We start from the raw sequence: 13,940 nt of genomic DNA on the forward strand, positions 1-13,940 counted from the left end.
TCAACGGGCATTGCGCTGATCCTTTGCGTGAGTACGTCTTGGCCACCACCAGGGGGCAGTTACAGACATAATGGATTTGCTTTAGACGACATAAAGAATACATATATATTTATAGATGCACAAATGTTGGCATAGATGACACAACACACACAAAAAGATCTTAGCAGTTGAAGCCGCTTTTTTCTGGGAGCTTCATGTCTCCGTTTGAAGCAGGATTACAGAATATTTGGCAGTTAGTGTCAGCGGCGGCCATATTGGACACGACCGCCACAAGGCAAACCATCTGGCAAATCAGATGCGACTTTCAGTACAGAACAAACCGTCTTACTGAAGCAAGATGCGCAAATACTTTGTCACTGTACTTAAGGTTATCGCCAGGTATTTGCTCTTTGCTTAAGTGTTCATTTTTATTTCAACCACCACGGAGGACAGCAGATAAATGTCCTTGGACTCTTGGGCTTTCATATACGTATTTTCTTCCTTCTGTACAGGACTTGTACTTTTTGCACACCTACGTAATTATAGCCCGTGGGCGCTTTCACCACTTTGACGGCCACTCACGACGCCCTCCGACAAATAAATGCCAAGCTCGACTATTTTCTGTCGAACTTATTCTAAAGTGTTTGTGACGTCTTCGTGAATTTATGATTTACTTGCGCTGCTCTGGTGACTTGCGGCAATTTTTAGTTCCTTGGCAGCCAACGTGGCCGTGTTTTAACTGTCAGCTACGCCCCGGGAAAATAAAAAAATAAAGAGCAAAATTGATGCGCTGGCTCGTTGAAAGAGATGAACACTCTTGAAATGTTGATGTATAGACATCTCTGCTGTCCTCAACTGAGGAGAGAACTCTTCTCATTTATTACACATCCAACTAAGCCTACTGACAAAATTAGCAAAGTAGCAACAAGGACAAGCAAAAAAAAAAAAAAAAAAAAACGAGTGAGCTTCTCAAGGATTGGCACGTTTTGAGATAAAGACCGGAAAGCCACTTTATGCGACGTGAGTAATGAGGCAAAGAGAGAAGAAACGCAAATGCAGGAAGGTGAGGAAGGAGCACAACGCTTCCACTCACGAAAGCAGATGATAACCGAGCTGCCCAATTGCACTCGTCGGTTGGAAAAGCTCCTCCACGGAGGTAAACACGTATTTACCAGCTTAACATCTTTTTGCTGGTGTTTGCCGACAAGATAAATCATTTATCAAAGTGGCAGTCAACACTTGTTTAAATTGGTCTGGGTGAGTCAATGAATGGATATGTTGTTTTTCAAGCATCTTACTCAGCATGCAACACGCCCTCTGAGCGCAAACCGCAACCTTTCTGATCTCGCGCCACACATTCACTGTCGAGACGACGTGCAAACCGCCAGGCTTTTTTTTTTTCCTTCAACGTTGTACACACCAGCGGGCCGCCCCGAGAGCGCGGCTCTCCTCGGGGTGTTATGGCGCCACAACATGACGCCGCGTCCACTCTCGACTTGTGACGAGGGGGGTCTCGTTATTAGCCGGGCCCAAAAAATGTGAGGAAAACATGGCGTCATGAATTACGTTGACGGGTGTCTTTCATCAGATTTTTGAGAAGCATGATTTGTCACAACGTTATGGGGCAGCTGCATCATGGAATGAAATCCATTACCTGGGTGCTAAATCTTAGCCACAAAGAAAATAATATTCACTTCTGCTTGAGTGTCTTGAGGCTTTTCTCATATGGCCAATGACAAATGCATCAACGTGCAAGCTACTCTAGAAATGCTACCAGGCTTGTTTATATTTCCATCCACAGCATCTAGCACGACCGTATAAAGTATCACTTTTTCTTTTTATACAACTGTAATAGCTCCATCATTTCAGAATTGTGAAGCAGACGAGCAAACCGCTTGTCTGCCCCGGAGCTGATCAGTTTGTGCACAATGTTTGATAAGCATCTGGCTTGGGTCCGATGGCCGCCTCCGCCAGACAAAAAGTGCCATCACCCTACTCTTCAGCCAAGCGTACGCGCGCTAAAATGATGGAGTGACTTTACAAGAGGAACGAACATACGGTATATTGGGCTCGTGGGCAGATGCCGGCCGGCCATATTATATACGACGAATTGAATTTGTTGCATCAAGTCCGGCCCTGCCTCACGTTGACTTTCCACTCGCCGCTCAGGCTCAGCGCGCGTCGACGTGCGTCTGCTTTTCTAATAAGAGCGCATTGCAACGTTGGGGCAAGAGGTGGCTAATGTAGTAAGTATGGAGGGAGCAGAAAGGGAGGAGGGAGCAGAAAGGGAGGAGGGCGCTTGCTCCTGAGTTTGTGCTTTTGTCAACAGTGCCATCCAGTGGATAACAACATCTTGGAAGAGATGGAAAGCACATATGATCCTCATCATTTAACAGCTACTTACATTGTCCTGATTATGACCCACCGGAACCTTTACTGTTTTACATTTGCGTACATTTGAATATTATGGCTCCGTCTATCAAAATACTTTGCTGATACACTCGGCAACTAAAGGTGGATGCCCTCACACGCGTTCAGGGACGCTCGGACACCTACCTACCTACCTTTAAGCAGGTGGGAGGCCGACATCTTTTTCTGGAGATCCATGCTGTCGCATCCTGTCACATGATCTTTTCTTGCTCTTGTGCGTCTCTGTGAAAGATTGAATACAAAGACTTTACTTTGGTTTTTTTTTTGTGTCTGGATGAGTTGTCAGGGAAACAAAATGTGCACCCAAGGCAGATAGAGAAAACACTAAATGGTTACATTAAGTACACTTTTGCACATCATAAACACTGCAGGCATAAAAGGCAGAACTGAAGTTTAATAACCTTCAGCAAAAACTTGACTGAGCTGAAATACACTTCCTGTTTTCAGTTTTATTTAGTCCGTATTACAGTGGGGAACAAATTGGTTTGCTGCCATCTAGTGGTCGACAGTGGAATTACATCCACCGTAAACAAGAAGCGATAAAAAAAACTGCGAAGCCGGCATGAATAGGGCCTCGCTGTGCATAATTTGTGATGAAGCTACTTTAGTGGATTCTATCACATTGTGCAAGTGTAAGTAATGGTGTAAAAAATTTTTTTTAAAAAGACACACATGATGACTCACATGCACACACACTTTTGCCTTTTCTTTACCAAGAGCAGCAAGCACTGAGCTGATAAAGTTTATCAGGCAACTCACACCTGCAATGGAGGGCAATGGAGCCTGCTACCACTTCTCAGTGTGCGAATGTCAGTGTGTGTGTGTGTGTGTGTGTGTTCGGGGGTCGCGTTAATGCTGTTGGGGCCCGAGGTGACAATAACACACCTCTCGCTTGAGTGTGCAACACACATCACTGCACGCTCACAGACTGTGTGTGTGTATGTGTGCTAGTATGCCTACGCGGCGTGCATTTGCTCTTCGGCGCTAAGCTCAACTTTATCGCATGTTGGCATCTAAATCCAGGAATAAATGTATTCTATATTGAACGCTTTAAGTTGTTCTGAGTAGCAAAGTAACTCATCGGCAGCAAATCACTTTTTGGCACCTTGCTGTTAAGCGCATGAGCTGCAGTGCTTCGGTACCTAAACATGCACAAGACATAGCGACGTCGCCGAACTTGAAAATCACATTTCTGGAAACAAATCAGAGACAATTTAGAACTGAATTAAAAAAAGAAGTTGAGCCAAACGTTCACACCTGCAAAATCCATCCATTTGTATCCATCTCAGGGGGTGGCCATCTTGTCACTTGCTGTTGATTGAAAATGACAACACAGTTTCTAAAGTAAATAACCAATCGGGTTGGAATACAGGAAGTTTCTGCAAAGAGGTGGCAGCTTTAACTTATTTTGCAATCATCTCATAAGTGGGTCAAAGGCTAACAAAAGAAAGACAACAACTAAGGTGTGTATTTCGGGGCGGGTAGTAAAGCTTCTCCAAAAGGCCGCTCGGGGCTCCCAAACGGGGCGATGATGAACGCTGCATCGCCGCCTTTGTCACTTTGTCAAGCCGGCTGTCAGTCACTCTGTCACCGTCAAGCAGCCTGGCGAGCTAAGGCCGCATCAATCACACTCTTGTCAGCTGCAAAGGCCTGCCTGTTTGCCGTGGACGGATTACACAGGTTTGGGCCAACACGCAGTAACTATTGATCTATCTCTCCTAAATGAACGCCATCTGGCTCATTAAGGAGGGCAAATATTTGCAGCTAGCTATATATTGTCTGAACAGAAAGCACAAAAAGGAGCACCACCACACACACACACACACATCTCATATCATAAACCAGTAAAAAGCAAAAGTGACACTTTTCCAGAGTGATTACTTAAACTGTGTCGTCACCTTTTAGTCCTGGTCCACTTTGTAATCCACCTGTGTCAAGGAAATGCTCACTGCAGGCGTGTCAATACTTTTCCTTTACAGCACCACAGCGCTCCTCCCTGGTGAAATAGTAGAACAGCAGCTCTTACAAATCTGTGAGGGTTGCTGAAATTGTCTGGTTAAGATAAGTCTGAAGTCTAATAAAACAGGCAGAGGGACACGAGTGCAAATAAGGATAGAGTATGAAATACAGAGTTTGAATCAGTTCCATTTTTCCTTCTCTTCCCAATCTGATGCGGGTCATTTTCTCTGCGTCAAAGAGCCTTTTGTCACTCGTGTGAAGCTTGATGACGAGAGCACGGATGGATGAACAGATGGACAGATGGATGGATGGGGGTGAAAGATAGTGCAAACACCTGAAAGAAAGAACAGAAAAGGGAGGAGGTGAAGGAGGACGGACGGAGGGGGGGTGGGCACAACTCACATCTTGTGAAGACAGCGCACATGCTGAGTTTCAAAGTGGTGCAGTACGACTGAGTGGGCATGCATACTAATTCCGACATGTTGGTGTCTGTTGGAAGGTCACCGCGTAGGTTTTCAGTGATCACCGCTGTGACTTCTGAACATACTTCATACCTATATTTTTGTGCTAAACGGATCCCCCGCGAGCATCTTAACGCGTGAACGTTTGATGCCGGTTCACATTGGATTTGCCCTCTTCTTTTCAAAGAGATTACAAGCAGATTGCGACTTGCCTCACTCGTTTGCACGTGTGAGTATGTGTTGAGTGGACTTGCTGTGCCCTGGTCAAATTGAACTGTCATGGCGAGAATGGCCACTTTGATCATTTCATGTTCATGCAGTGAAGGGAAAAGAGAAGGATGAGTCGAGCGGAAGGGAGGAGGGGAAAAGCGGAGTGGAAAAAGGATGGACAAAATAAGGTGAGTGGGGGGGAGGGACAACATGAAAAGGGGAATGCAAATGAAATATACATTCCAAAAAATCAAAGCGGAAAACTATGAATGGGGCGGACAAGAGCGGGCGAGGGCAGGAAGAAACTGGAGGGCACGCGGACAAAAAGACGGGCAGCTGATGGAGGATGAGGGATGAAAGCTTCCTTTCACTCTGGCGATGGGGATGCGCTTCGCATGGCATGCCACTTACCCACCATCCATAGTGTGAGATGACTTCCCAGAATTCCTTTCATGTCCACCACACCGGTATTGGTCCTTCAGGACGGAGCCTGAGGTGGCAAACTTCAAGACACAAACATTGGGCATGATTAACTACTGTTGAGAATGGACATGGCAAGAACTTTCTGAGCCCACTTCTGACACCAAATGTAAAAATAAAGTGTGATTTGATTATTGCATTGCATAAAGAATTTATTTGCAGAAGATAGTGACCGAGCCCTGCTGCAAACAGCAAAAGCTAAAAAGACTAATCGTTGCCTGAGTATACCACAAGAGGGTAGCAAAGTAATACCTTTCTCTAAATAAAAGATGCCACAATGACGGAAAAGCACTATCTTTGTCTAAACATCACCAAGGTGCCACAAGATGGTTAGTGATTCGTTTAAAATGTAACCAGTGACAATTGAGGAGCTTCATTTAAAGATTCAATGAAGCGTCTCAATTCACTTCAACATGTTTGGTAGATGAATAGATAGTTGCGTGTGGGCCAGGTCAAGTGTGCGGATGGGAGTGTGTGTTACCTTGGAGGACAGCAGAAGGGTATCCAACTAACTTCTCAGCTCGTTCAATCACAAGGTGACAGGGAACAGGAGGCTGCAGAGAGAAGGAGAGAAGTAATGAAGGCGACAAGGCAAGACGGATGGCGAGAGGTCAAGATTCCGATAGACGGGCGGGAGAGCGGCGCAGTGGAGGGACAGACGGGCGGGCGGCATTAAAAAGAATAGTGTGGACTCGCCAGGGTGGCGGCGGCGGCATTCTTTAATCATGGGGATACAAGACTGCAGGAAAAGGGCTGAATGGAGATGGGTAAATGAGAAGAGTGACACATTTGAGATGAAAAAAGTCAAGCCAGGAGCCTGCCCAGTCCAATTGGGCTCCAGCATGAGGCTACATGGTAAAACAAAATGACCATAATAAAAAGAATTTAAAAAAAATAAAAGTATGCATGTGCAATACTCTCCAAAAAAGTCACTGTTTTAAAACATTAAGTAGGTTTAAAAAGTTTGAACTGATTTCCAACCAGTGCTCCTATTTTAAAAGCTTATTTATTTGGGGTAAGTATTGGAAGCACAATTGCAATGTTTGATGACGTCATCTGACAATCTAGACATCTGTTTGCAAACCATGCCATATCAGCCGTGATCGTATAGTGGTTAGTACTCTGCGTTGTGGCCGCAGCAACCCCGGTTCGAATCCGGGTCACGGCATTTTCGTACAATTCAATGTAGATTAAATGGATGAAAGCCAAATTTTACATCAAAACATGATAACGTCACTTCACACAACGACTCCTGAAATATTTCAAAGTACATACAATGCATCATCAGAATACATGCAGTTTGGGACAGCAAATTGGCGTCAATTGCACGTCGTGCTACTTCCATAATTCAAATACTGCATGTTGACAGAAAAATGAACCATTTAAAAAAAAGTACAGATTGCCAATAGACTACCTTCCGTCGCATTTTAAGGCAACAGCGACCAAATATGAAATGTCTCTAGGTTACCGTTCAAAAGCGACTTGCTTATCTTGATTAGCTAACGAACACGTCGATCGGTGTACAATATTATACAGGTATATGCTGACAGCGGCACTCGTTGGCGTAGTATTCCCGCTATTTCTCGCGTTAACTAAACCGTCCAAATCCCGTCCAAATCCCAAACCAGGAAGTGCGTAACGGAAGTATTGTAAATCCACCTCACGTTAAGCGACAGCAAATGTGATTGGTTTTGTTTTGTTCCCTGAATTGCGATGCGGCTGAAAAGGGGTCTCGCATGCATCATATTTGGACCAGTGGCCGAGCCGGACTTTTAAAGAAGACGATCTCGTCGCGTTGAATGAGACAGCACCGAGAGAGTCGCTAGAGTCCCGTCACTCGGCGGTCACTGACAGCCTGACACTTTCTACACGGGTTAGTTTGATTCAAACCATGTATGCCTTATCGATATTTATGTGTGGAACCAACATCATAGCCCCCCCCCCCCCCCCCCCCCCCCCCCCCCCCCGTTGGACTAAGGAATCTGAAACACTTCCAAATATTTGACTACCTTGCACTTACTTCCTTGTGTATGTCATGTACTTTAAAAATGAGATGCATTTCATAGAGATGGTGGTTCAAGTACAATAACAAAGTAGAAATATTAATAAATGTTCAGGTATTTGTACTTAGTATTTATTGAGATGGGCACGAGTACAAACTACAAGCCTGACTCAAAGGCACACGTCAAAGCTTGGCAGTGATGCTTCAACTCCTCATTTTAGCAGATCACATTGCCAAAATTAAACAGAAATCTACAAAGACTGTAGGAATTAAAGTTTCTGCCATTACACATTTGTCATTTGGGGGGGGGGGGATCTGAAAAGGTGTATTTTTTGTCAGTCACTTAACCCTTGTTTCAATTCTGCCATATATAAAGATGATCCAATGAATGATGCACTAACAATGATAAAACCAGTTCGCCAAATGTCCTTGTTGTTGTAGTTGCTGCTTATTGGCATCCAGATTGGGATGGGCCAGCCCTGCAGCTAGCCGAGGAGACGCCGAACCACTATGTTTCTGAAATCGTCATTCACCACCCTGGTGGTGGGTGTGTTCGTGGTGTACGTTGCGCACACCTGCTGGGTGATGTACGGCATTGTGTACACCGCGCCATGCGAGCCCCCCGGCGACGCCGGCTGCATCACACCCTTCCTAGCAGGAAACCCTGAGCTCCAGGTCAGGAACGCATGATGCGATCAGAAGACCTGATTTTGTGATTTAATGCCATTTGTGTGCCTCTTCCAGATGAGCATCTACACAGCCCTCCGGCCCAACGCAGAAGGAGGGCACACCCTCATCCACAAAGAGGAGATTTTTAATATCAACGAAAAGTTTGAGAGGTCCGGCTGACATCATTCGTTCACAGAGAACCCGCATTACCAAGCCAAATTCTGGCATCACCAAGAGTTGGTTTCTTCCACAGGACTGTGAACGTCTCGTTACCCAAGAAGACGCGCAACAACGGCACTCTGTATGCGCTGGTGTTTGTCCACCAGGCCGGAGTCACCCCGTGGCAGGACCCGCAGGAGGTGCACCTGGTGGCCCATCTCACCGCCTACATGGTGCCCAAGCCACCCGAAATCTCCCTCATATCCCGAGAGGACCAAAGTGAGGTGAGGTGCACTTGAGCGTGCTCAACGACGGTTACGGAGCGACAAACCGACCGGCACGTCAACGTGCGTATTTGCTTTCCCATCCCGCAGGATGCGACGGAAGAAGCTCGCCAGGCCAAACAACGCAAAGAAGAAGAAGCAAAAAGAGGCGTGTCCGACCAGCCTGTCTCGCACTGGCGCTCTCGCCTGACGCTAAACATCGTGGGCGACCAATTTGTTTTTGACAAGGAACACGTTCCGAACGACGTGCGCCGCTACCTCCGAGCGTGAGGCTCCCTCCGCAAACCTTTTTATCTATACATGTGTATCTCCCCTATGTATATCTCAATTGTTGTTTTCAGGTTTCAAGATGGCAAGAAGCTGGTTTACCTACCTCTGCTCTTTGTCGATGAGCTCAGCAACCGCGTCAAGGATCTCCTGGTAATTGCAACCCCTTTGCTTTTCACTTGCACGTGAAAAAAGTGACATGAATGCATCTGCAATGACAAGTAAATGTTGTGTTAATAGGAGATCAACAGTACCAGCCGGGTACTTCCTCTTACCATCTCCTATGACGCCATCTCCTTGGGAAGACTCCGTTTCTGGATCCACATGCAGGATGCGGTCTACTCCCTGCAACAGTTTGGTACGAGCCTCAGAATCACTTTGGTCCTGTGCCACCATTTCACGCTGCCCTTTGCCCTTCGCAGGCTTTACGGAGAAGGACGCCGATGAGATTAAAGGAATCTTCACAGACACCAACCTGTACTTCCTGGCTTTGACCTTCTTCGTGGCCGCCTTCCATGTGAGTCTCGTTCGTGCTTGTTTTGGATTCAGGTGAATCAAATGGATAGAAGAGTCAAAAAGATGTCCTCCTCCCCATTGTCTCCAGTTGCTTTTTGACTTCTTGGCCTTCAAGAATGACATCAGCTTCTGGAAAGAGAAGAAAAGCATGGTGGGGATGTCAAGCAAAGCTGGTAGGACAACTAATGTATATTCAAAATGCCCCCACACATACACACCTCTTAAAAAAAAAAAATCCTGAAATAATAATTTCCTATGCCAGTGCTGTGGCGATGCTTCAGCACCATCATCATCTTCCTTTACCTGTTTGACGAGCACACCAGCCTGCTGGTCCTCATCCCCGCCGGCATCGGCTCAGTTATTGAGGTGAGCACACGCAGTTTAAATTGTACAATCTACCATCCCCTTAAAAACGAATAGCTTCCAGATCATTTCATTGCGCGTCGAACTTCTACAACTCGGACTAAGAGCATGTTTGTTGTAGGTGTGGAAAGTGAAGAAGGCCTTGAAGATTCAGGTCCTCTGGAAAAGAGGGAAACCGACGTTCCTGGTAGGTTCAGGGGCACAAACAAACATTGACTACAGCCGTGTTCCCCAAGCAATGCTACTGGGCTGCACACAAAGTATTTTTTTCTTTTCTTAGTAGCACATCATATGCAAACAATAGAAACATTGTTTTTTTCCCTCTGCAGTTTGGCAAGTTAGACGAGTCGGAGAGAAGAACAGAAGAGTACGACACTCAGGTAACTCCTTAACTATGTTCCCTTTTGTGTTTTGCAATCGAATTAATGTGATGATAATTCCCCCCCGTAAGGCCATGAAGTACCTCTCGTACCTTCTCTACCCACTGTGCTTGGGAGGAGCGCTTTACGCCCTGATATTCCTGCGATATAAAAGGTTGGTAAGTTCATAAGCGTTGCTGGCTGAAGTGCTCACTAATGGCGTGTCTTATTTGTGTCTGTTGTAGTTGGTACTCGTGGCTCATTAACAGTCTGGTGAACGGTAGGTTTGGACCGGCAACTGCTCGTATTGCTCAACTTTAGAACTCAATCGCTTTTGTTGTTGTTGTTTCCTCATTTATTTCAGGTGTCTATGCCTTTGGCTTCCTCTTCATGCTTCCTCAGCTCTTTGTCAACTATAAGGTGAGCTTGCAGCTATTTAACAGTCAGCTGTCATAAATGAAGATGTCATCAAAATGTTTGATTTTTGATTTTCTTCAACAGTTGAAATCAGTGGCCCATCTGCCCTGGAAGGCTTTCATGTATAAGGTGACTTTAATGTTTTGACATAAAGCTAAAAAATGGGTGAATCTATTTTGGTAGAAGCCATATAATTAAAAGGGATAATAGTAAAAAGATGAGTCACTTACAAAAGTAAAGTCAATTCAACAGAATAAATTCCTCGATAATAAAGTCATAATATTGGCATTTGAAACGTTCTAGCTTTGACGGGATCAAAAAACGCATTATTAAGTTTGCAGGCATTCTAAAATTGACGGTGCTGTTTTACAAGGATGTATGCAAGTATGTCTTTTTTTTTTTTAATCGAATGCTATCGTCAGGCATTCAACACCTTCATCGACGACGTGTTTGCCTTCATTATCACCATGCCGACATCCCACCGACTGGCCTGTTTTCGAGACGATGCGGTCTTTCTCATTTACCTTTACCAGCGATGGTACGCACGCATTAACACGCGCGCGCGCAAGCGCAAAATTTCAGCTAAAGCTCTCGCCCTTCCGCAGGCTCTACCCAGTGGACAAGACGAGAGTCAACGAATATGGAATTTCGTACGACGACAATCCCAAAAGGAAATCTCACAAGGACTAAAAAAAAGATGAGGCATTCAAGTGAAGTAACATTAATATCCTTATGTGATTGTAAATGTGGTTTTAACTGGATTCCCCTCTCAAATATTGAGCGGACATTTTTGGGAGGATTTGAGAGGACACCATTTTGTATTTTTTTCTTTCCGATGCCTCATCTCTGTTGCATCCAGCAGACATTTTCGATAAATCTTTTGTTTGCTTTGTCCTATTCCTATCAGGCTACCACTTAATTCCATTTTGCGCAAGTATTTAACATATGGAACGTGTTAGTGCCAAATGTGAGAGGGATTTTTTGGAACGTTTATGCAGCTTATTTGCGTGGAGCAGAGTCGCTCTGTTGGATGTTTTTAAATGGGCACTGAAATGGACGGACAAAGTATTATCACACATTTGTCACATTTCGATTCCTTTCCATTGTTCTGTGTGTCTTTCTGAAACATTCTCTCAAATTTCAGGGTTTCTCTCCCGGTGTAGTTGCAGATGTTTTTGTTTTTTTATGGGTTTAATTGGTATTATTATTTGAGATTAAATAAACTGACTGAATATGTAAACTGATTTGGATGTTTTTTTATTCGTACTAGTGTAATAATGTACGGAAACTGTCAAATATAATAAAATACATGTACTATATTGTATTGCACATTGTATACACACACATCAAAACAAAGATGTCAATTATTTAAAAATATTTTTCTAAACCAGAAACTGGCTTTAACCTTTTGTTGCCTATATGTATAAAAGAGATAACTGTACTTTGAACCGGAACCCCGTGCGGACTGCGGACTACGTCAGTCGTCACTGGCCTTGCGTCATGACGTCATGTCCCCGCGACGGAGGCTATAAATATGAAATTCACGCCCACAATCGTCCCTTTCTCCATTAACAGGAAGTTGACTTGCCTAAGGTGCTCGGTTCTTCATCCGAAGCTAAGGCCTGTAATCCGGCGACTAGCACCATCAAAGTTAGGCATCCGACACCCTAAACGTGAAAACATATTAATACGATGGCTTCCGTATCCGAGCTAGCTTGTATTTACTCGGCTCTCATCCTCCACGACGATGAAGTCACTGTCACCGTAAGTGTCCCGTACCACCCGTTAGCCACGCCACCAATCGGGTTCATTTTTAGCCTTCCAGTTGCCACACAATGACCACACTTAAAGTTACGTTTTGAGTGTAAAGGCTGGAAAAGGACATTTATAGTTATTTGCCTTTTATTTGACTTTTAGAGTAGATTTAAGTCGAGCTGCTATCGCAAATGCTAGGCTAACTCTTGGCAGGACACGAGTGATCACTGTCAACATGTACGCTGTAGCTTTAGATTTACTATTGTTGAAGAAAATAATAAACCGATTAAAACTGCACGCCCAATGGCTCTCATTTCAACATGCTAATAGTGGAAGCTACAATTGTTTAAAAATACCGCGCCAAACATTCAGTTGCATGTAACAATAATGTAATAATGCAAACGTTAACTATTGCTAGTATCCCTACTTGAATGAGATTTTTGCAGATCATAACTTAATGTTAGTGCTCCACACTTGAAATGAATGCATAATAATGATCGAATATTTTTGTATCTAGGAGGACAAGCTGAATGCCCTGATCAAGGCTGCCGGCGTGAGCGTGGAGCCTTTCTGGCCCAGTCTCTTTGCCAAGGTAATGTTTAAGTGCAATTTCCACGCCTAAATGACACATGACAAGGAGCGAAAGAGGCTTACCTGCATTTTGCGTCCCGTAGGCGCTGTCCAACATTGACATCGGCAGCCTGATCTGCAATGTCGGTGCTGGAGGTGGCGCGCCAGCCGGCGGCGGAGCCCCTGCTGCCGGAGCAGCTGTTGCCTCTGCTGGAGATGCCCCAGGTAAAAAAGAATATTCAGAATAACCAATGTGGAGACTTAACTTTTCAGGGTTCATCATCAATGTGTTCATTTGTCTGTTAACCCCAAAGCTAAGGCAGAAGAGAAGAAAGAAGAAAAGAAGGAGGAGTCTGAAGAGTCTGATGACGACATGGGCTTCGGTCTTTTTGATTAAACTGGCTGTTTTTCTAAAAACAATCAAATGTGCAAAACATCTTCTGTGTGTTTCAAGGACTAGCGAAAAGAAACTAGCATGTTTACAGGAATTATATCTTAACACCTTGTAATGTAATGCAGAGGTGTACAAAGGATGGTCTGATGTTGCTCACTGAGCATTTCAATCAGGGGTGTCAAATTCATTTTTGTTATAGGCTGTAACGGTCATAGTTTAAGAATAACTAGTTTTGTAATAAGAAATTAGTAAGAACTGTTCACATTTTTATAAAGACGAATGGTCTAAAACCTTTCTAGAAACATCAGTAACTTTTGAAAAGTGAAGACTATTTGCAATTGCGGATGCACAATTTGTCTTTACGAGCGATACCGCTGATTTAAATGATCGAGTTTGGTCAAATATGTACACTTGCGCAAAATGCTAAATGGAAGCAACTCGCTAAAGAATGCAACACCAGAATCAGGAGAAAGTTACAAGATAGTCATCACACTCAGTAATGAAATAGTAGGAAGACTTATTAATTTATCCATGCCTACCTTTGCATGTAGCAAATAGTGTCAATCAGGAATTTATCTGGCACAAACCCCTACACATTTTATACACCAATATAACATGCATCGAATTAAATGAACTTGCGTAATATGTCGTAAATTGTTGGACAAA

General features: G+C 44.3%; 3 protein-coding genes and 1 non-coding gene across 6 annotated transcripts in view; 3 read left to right on the top strand and 1 right to left on the bottom strand.

Moving 5' to 3' along the window:
* trps1 (trichorhinophalangeal syndrome I) overlaps positions 1 to 7,092 on the bottom strand; it is a 93,526-nt gene extending 86,434 nt beyond the window's left edge. For both annotated transcript variants that reach the window (XM_037263199.1, XM_037263198.1), the window contains exons 1-5: positions 6,988 to 7,092; positions 6,001 to 6,073; positions 5,451 to 5,542; positions 4,308 to 4,702; positions 2,544 to 2,631 (exon numbers count right to left, since the gene is read on the bottom strand). The gene's annotated coding sequence lies outside the window, so the exon portion shown is untranslated. The remainder of the gene's footprint in view (positions 1 to 2,543; positions 2,632 to 4,307; positions 4,703 to 5,450; positions 5,543 to 6,000; positions 6,074 to 6,987) is intronic.
* On the top strand, positions 6,616 to 6,687 carry trnah-gug. Its single transcript has one exon. It is a non-coding gene; the product is annotated as a tRNA-His (tRNA).
* Positions 7,093 to 7,135: 43 nt separating the features above from the next.
* Positions 7,136 to 11,797, top strand: clptm1l (CLPTM1 like). Of its 2 annotated transcripts, none has more exons than XM_037263204.1 (18): positions 7,136 to 7,392; positions 7,963 to 8,196; positions 8,266 to 8,360; positions 8,444 to 8,633; positions 8,724 to 8,899; positions 8,975 to 9,053; positions 9,141 to 9,258; positions 9,323 to 9,417; positions 9,505 to 9,589; positions 9,679 to 9,782; positions 9,901 to 9,966; positions 10,109 to 10,159; positions 10,231 to 10,313; positions 10,384 to 10,418; positions 10,503 to 10,558; positions 10,640 to 10,684; positions 10,978 to 11,093; positions 11,161 to 11,797. In XM_037263204.1, the coding sequence occupies exons 2-18, from the start codon at positions 8,032 to 8,034 to the stop codon at positions 11,243 to 11,245; spliced, it is 1,644 nt and encodes a 547-aa protein (XP_037119099.1). In that variant the 5' UTR covers positions 7,136 to 7,392; positions 7,963 to 8,031; the 3' UTR covers positions 11,246 to 11,797. The 2 variants fall into 2 exon arrangements, with proteins under 2 accessions (XP_037119099.1, XP_037119100.1); XM_037263205.1 differs by having other exon boundaries at positions 7,984 to 8,196.
* Positions 11,798 to 12,078: 281 nt separating this feature from the next.
* On the top strand, positions 12,079 to 13,317 carry rplp1 (ribosomal protein, large, P1). The gene is made up of 4 exons (XM_037263399.1): positions 12,079 to 12,319; positions 12,828 to 12,902; positions 12,985 to 13,105; positions 13,195 to 13,317. The coding sequence occupies exons 1-4, from the start codon at positions 12,248 to 12,250 to the stop codon at positions 13,275 to 13,277; spliced, it is 351 nt and encodes a 116-aa protein (XP_037119294.1). The 5' UTR covers positions 12,079 to 12,247; the 3' UTR covers positions 13,278 to 13,317.
* The last annotated feature ends 623 nt before the right edge of the window (positions 13,318 to 13,940 follow it).

Source organism: Syngnathus acus, chromosome 11 (genome assembly GCF_901709675.1).
Source record: "Syngnathus acus chromosome 11, fSynAcu1.2, whole genome shotgun sequence".
Taxonomy (NCBI): Eukaryota; Metazoa; Chordata; class Actinopteri; order Syngnathiformes; family Syngnathidae; genus Syngnathus; species Syngnathus acus.